Source organism: Rhipicephalus sanguineus, chromosome 3 (assembly GCF_013339695.2).
Source record: "Rhipicephalus sanguineus isolate Rsan-2018 chromosome 3, BIME_Rsan_1.4, whole genome shotgun sequence".
NCBI classification, from domain to species: domain Eukaryota; kingdom Metazoa; phylum Arthropoda; class Arachnida; order Ixodida; family Ixodidae; genus Rhipicephalus; species Rhipicephalus sanguineus.
Window position 1 is genome coordinate 12,442,838 of NC_051178.1, and position 6,076 is coordinate 12,448,913.

Genomic DNA, 6,076 nt, shown 5'->3' on the forward strand with positions numbered 1-6,076 from the left:
TCGAGAAGCAGAGAACGCTACTCCCTTAAAAAAAAGGCGACGATTCGACAATACAAGGTTTGCCTTGGTTCTACTATTCCTGGTTACATTTCTGCGTCTGTCTCTAATAGTAGAGTACTTCTTCAAAACGCTTCATTATGTTGTAAATGGCTGCCCTCATGCTTGCCTTGGTTTCGTTGCGTATTGCCTTATGGCTGAGGTTAACTAAAATCTGGGTTCCTTTTCATCGTTATTATGTAATGGGTTGCGTGGTAATAAATAATAAAACATGAGAAACTTACTTGCTCCATTTACAGAAGCGAAACCGAAACTGCATCAAATATCTTGGGGGAAATGGCCAGCGAGAAAACAAGCAACTATATATTCAGCAGCGTTGCACTTGTCATAATAATTGCTGGCGTTCTACGTGCCAAAACCATAATATGTTTATGAGTCATGCCGTAGACAAACGCTGCGTTACGAACCTAACCACTTTAGGTTAGGTTCGTAACGTGCATCTAAAACCAAGTACACGAGCCTCTAGCAGTTTTGCCTCGTTCGAAAATGCTGGAGCCGCCGTCAAACCTGTGCCCTTTGGGTCAGCAGCCGATCGCCGTAACCGCTGTACCACCGCGGCAAACATCAGCAATTCTGAGAGGGACAAAAAAGAGAACAAGAAAAAACCGCATTGGGATTCAAACCCGCACTCTAGCGATTACGCGCTAACAGCCAGCACGGACGATCAACCCATTCAGCCACAGCGCGCGGTGGCTGGCACGTGATACAATAGCTATTATGAAGACCTTACGGTCAAACGCTCCTTGCATAGCTTCTTGCTAGTGTCCCTACCTTCCAAAGGGCAGGAGCGGAATGCAAAGTGAAAACGGCTGCTTTCTGTTTGCGCTGTAGAGCATAATTCGATGTTTCACACCGTAAAGAACAAGGACGATATTGGAAAACACACACAGCGCTGAACTTACAACTGGCTATATTTTCAAGCTTACAGCAATATATATACGCTTTTCACCAGGAAAGAAAAAAGAATAGAGCAAGTGAAGCATGCAAAAAATTCCAGAAATATCGTAGAAGACCAATAAATTTTGAAACGTGATAAAAAGTGCATGAGTGCAGCTTCGCTTGCTCTTTCGAGCAACGAAAGTGAATTTCTCGTGATCGTGAAATATATGTGATATCGATGATGGGTTGTTGTTTCCTGTGGCTACAATTTTTTGTACACCAGGCCTGCAATTGTCGCGTAACATCGCACAACATCTCCTTACGTGACTACAGTCACGTAACAACACGTAACTAGTCACGTGACTGAATTTGAAGTGAGATCACGTAATTAGTCACGCGACTAAAATCCCGCAACGTCACGTAACTATTGATGTGACATGTTTCCGCCAAAAACCTCGGAACAACCGGGTGGCGCGGGGCAACCTCAGCGTCTGCACTGGACTCTAATAAAGTTGTACTTTCTCTCTCACGTGACTAAAATCCCATCACGTATCTACTAGTGACGCGACATTTCTCCTTCAGAACCACGTAACAAGTGCGTAGTGTGGCGAACCGACCGAAACCTGAGAAGAATAGAACATCCAAGCCTAACGATATCCTAGTACTACTAGCAAAAACTTTGCGCCTCTAGCAAAAGCTTGGTATTACCAGCAAAACCTTAGAAGATAGATCGAACACTAGCTCCGTTGTCGGTTCCAGCCTTACGCAACTAGTACAAGCTGCGCACATTTTTATTTATAGATGTTTAAAATAGTGTCTTAATGCTGTACGTTGAGGTCGGCTGCGAGTGCGTGAGAAAAGCGGCTGAATCACAGGATTTTCGTTTTGTAACTGGCAGCACCAGTCCCTGGACTTCCACAAAGATTTCATCCACACGGACCTATCCGATGCAGCGCACAGTGCTTTCTGATGTTAAAGGAGAAGGCATGCTGGTCTTTTTCTGTTGACGTAGGACGATAGATATGACAAGAGGTGAATAAAAATACCAGTTTCACCGCAAGGGTGATGCAAAGAGTGCGATGGCAACAAATGAAGTAAGGCTGGCAGCTAACTCTTCTAGATCTAGCCTCGCGTAACTCTACAAAATGGTGCTTTAAGAGAACACAGCCACTCCAGGTAGGAAAGGGGATTTCGCACAGTCTCTTTGCGTTGAGAGCGCAGCATGTAGGGTTACGAGCAGTCCGCTGATGCCTATCCAAATAGCGATTTTGATTTCCTTGAAAAAAAAAATGTTTCTTATCATTACTTGGCTTAATTATCTGTTCGTTTCATTAGTTGTGTCGAACAAGAAAAAGAATCCCTCGAACTATTCCCCTTCTTTCGTTAAGATTACGACAGACACTTGCGTTAGCCCTAAGGTAAAAAGCAACTGCAAAAACGTCTAACTTCGTCATTTCATTACTATGGCTCGCTTTTGTAAGCTTACTTCGTTTCCTTTACGTTGCTGAATAGTAGCTAGCTCAGAATATCATAACGATATCATGAGAACGGAGAAATAAGTTTCCACCACAATACGCGTACGAAAGTTCGAAAGAGCTTTGTTCACCATAACTTGATCGTTCGTTCTGTTCCTTAGGACGTTTATAAAATTATAAAGTAAGAATTACAAATGTAGATCTGAACGATCTGATACACGTGGAGTTTTTAAAAATACACTAAAAAAGTCATAAAGTAAAGAGAAAAAGAAACGACAGCTCAAGATTGCAGTAAAAAATTCACAGCATATCCACGGGTGAATGAGCTTGGGCCAAGCTCTTGAAGCAATCATGGTTACACCGTGAAATCTTCAGTGGTTTCGCCCAGCAGTAATCAAAGCGATAGCCCAGTACATCATCAAAGACGTGACGAAAGCAAATAGCGCGAAAAAACGTAAGACTAGACGAAGAAGGCTACAGCACAAGGCTACATCAAAGACGTGACAAACACTGTATATATTTATACAAGAAATTTTATTAATAGTAAGTGGTAGCTAGACGTGGCTTCCGTTCAACCTTCATTATAACGGCTTTATGGTTGGTGAAGTGATGGATTGGTGATAGATCGCAGTGGGATGTTTGCAAAGATGAAGTAGTGGGCAGTTTGCAAGGGATCGGTGATGGGTCGTAATGGGATGTTTGCAAAGGCGAAGTAGTGGGCAGTTTGCAAAGGTGGTTACGCCGGACAACGAAGACGTGACAAGGGCAGAGTAAGAGGAGCTTCGCCCCTAAAAAACGAAACCGAAACGAAAGCTATTTTGTTTTTCTTCTGCGGCGACATCCTGAGAGAAGCTGTGGAACTAAGTCACGGGCTGAAAAAAAAAAGAAACAGCTGATCCGACGCCGCGAATGAACCGATGACGGCGCGGTGATGCCGCGCTCCGAACATTAGCGATAAGCTCGCTCGTCCACAGACGACGCCTTGTCGCCGGTGGTAAGCAAGGGTTTATCAATTTACCACAAGCATTTGAAGGACCGCGTTTCAAAAAACGCGTTAGGGAACAATGTTGTGCCAATTGCGGCAAGTTGAGAATGGCTTCAAACGAAAGCTGAGTGTCAGGACTACATGTGATTTCCTGACCATTAACATAACTTGCTTAGTGTACCACAGTGAGCGTTTTTCTCGCGAAAAACGGGCCACATTTTTCGCCGTTTCCATAGACTCCGATTGTACAATCTCTAACTGCTATGGGAACAAAATTGAAGCTTACTGTTGCAAAATAGTGCGGAACGGAGCAACTTGGAGCGTGCCCGACTCTATCAAAGAGGAGGAAACCGAGGGGCATCGAGGGCACGTGCATGTGGCCGGTAGGTGCCATCATCCAAGGAGCATCATCATCATCATCATGTGGCCGGTGCAGCAGTTCGCCTTTAGTATAGCCATTAAACGGACGTCTCTCTTTCACGTCTGGGGAACCAGTCATTTCGTAACATTTGGTGCTGCGAAACCCGGGACTGCCCCTCAAGCGACGCCTTCACGTCACGGCCATGGCGAACTCGGACCAGCTGCGCAAGAAGCGTGGTGCGCTGAGGACTGGTGTCACGCGGGCCCTAACCCAGTTAACCGACCTGCTACAGCAAACGGATCCCGACCTCTCGGAAGTTAGCGTGCAACTCGACTACCTGAAGGACAGGGAATCAGCATTAGCAAGACTGGACGACGCAATCCTTGCAGTAACAGATGAAGACAATCTTGACCGCGAAGTCGAAACGGCACAGGATTATAGCGACAAGATGAGCTACGCCTCTGCGCGCGCCAAGTACTGGCTGCAAGAAGGTCAGCAGGCTACAAGGACGCATGCTCAAGCTTCTGGATCCGGATCGAGCAACCTGGACCTTCCGAATTCCGTCGATGCTCCGGACCAGGTGAGAGAGCAGCGTCGGCTATCAGTTCTGCTACCTAGACTACAGATACCTACATTCGACGGCAACCTGCGTGAATGGCAGGCCTTTTGGGGCCATTACGACGCCACGATCCACCAGAATAACGAATTGCCTCGCATCGAAAAGTTCAAGTATTTGCTGACGTACTTGACCGGCAGCGCGAAGCGGTCCATTGAAGGCATCCGGTTAGCCGAGCAGAATTACGACCTCGCAATGAAGACGCTTACGGGTCGCTACGGACGGCGAGATCTCATTAATGAGCACGTGGACCAACTCTTGCGTTGATTCCCGTGAAGAGCTCGTCAGACGTAGCCAAGCGTCGTACACTCCACGGCAGTGTGCAGTTCCGAATGAGCGCATTGGAAGGCCTCGGAGTATCACCGGATCAGTACATCGTGGTGCTGAATCGTGTTATGATGCGCTGCTTGCCAGACGATCTGGCTATCATGTGTCGGCAGAAGATAAAGTAATATGACGGCGAAACTAGTGGGACTGAAGCTCCCGAAGACAGAATACGTCGTGCGAAGGACCTTTTAACCTTTCTTCGCATCCAAGTGGAAGTGAGGGAGGAAGGTCGCCTAGATCTTCGTCGCCGTCCATATGAAAACAAAAATATGAGCATGGCGACCGAGAGCACCGGCGGCGCGGAACACATTCCATCGGCTGCAGCTCTTACAAGTTCAACGGTGTCGGTCAACCAAGTGTGCCCACTTTGCAACAGCAGCGGGCATAGCATAATTTCCTGCAATGCCACTCTGTCAGCGGACGACAAGCGAGTGAGGCTACGGAATCATAACTGCTGTTTCCGCTGCGGTACACGCAACCACATCGCAAGGCTCTGCAAAAAGTCCTACAGCCTTACCTGTGGTACCTGCCGTCGCCGCCACCTGACTATTCCGTGCGAGCTGTCGAGACCAGTCGAGGGCCTACCGCCTACTGCTGAATCCGTTGCGTTGGGAAGACCCTCTCCGCCAAGTTTTCGAACCGTGACAACCGCCCAAAGCACTCACGTCGGATCCACGGCGGTACTGTTGCAGACAGGCCGCATTTGGGCAGAGTGCGGTAACCGACGACTTCTAGTTCGAGTGATTTTAGACAGCGGTAGCCAGCGTAGTTACATTCGCGAAGACGCGGCCAGAAAACTTCAGTGTTCCGTCGTTGGAAGGGAAGCGCTTTCCCTCATCACCTTTGGAAGCTCCAAATCACAGAGGCGACAATGCGCCGAGCGTGTCTACGTGCGACTGTGCAGCCAATGTGACGATGCTGCGGTGGAATTGGAAGCATTACCAATTCCAGAGATATGCTCCGTAACGAGTACACCGCTGGAGAACAATATCTTGCAGGCGCTCATCGCCAAGGAATATAAGGTGGCTGACGCATGTCAACCGGATACTTGGAAGCAAGCCGACATAACCGTTCTCATAGGATCTGACGCCTATTGGAGAGTGACAACCGGAAAAAGCGATCGCATCAACGAGAGGCTAACAGCGATCGACACTGCCTTTGGATGGATGGCGCAAGGCCCTATCAAGTCCGACATCCACTTCCCATCAAGCGCACTGTTCTTCTCGAGCAGCGAGACTTCTGCAGCGGACCTCGATGTACCTTCGATATGGTGTCTTGATGCGCATTCATAAACCTTAGAGGGAAACCACCACCTGTTTGGATCGGAGCTAGGCATTTCCAAGCGAAACAAGAATCATCAAGTTGACAACGGCGTT

The 6,076-nt window shown here is 47.7% G+C and overlaps 1 protein-coding gene across 1 annotated transcript; it reads left to right on the forward strand.

The window, feature by feature from the left end:
* Positions 1–3,959: 3,959 nt before the first annotated feature.
* LOC119384803 (uncharacterized) lies at positions 3,960–4,640 on the forward strand. The gene has a single exon (XM_037652499.1). The coding sequence runs from the start codon at positions 3,960–3,962 to the stop codon at positions 4,638–4,640; it is 681 nt and encodes a 226-aa protein (XP_037508427.1).
* The last annotated feature ends 1,436 nt before the right edge of the window (positions 4,641–6,076 follow it).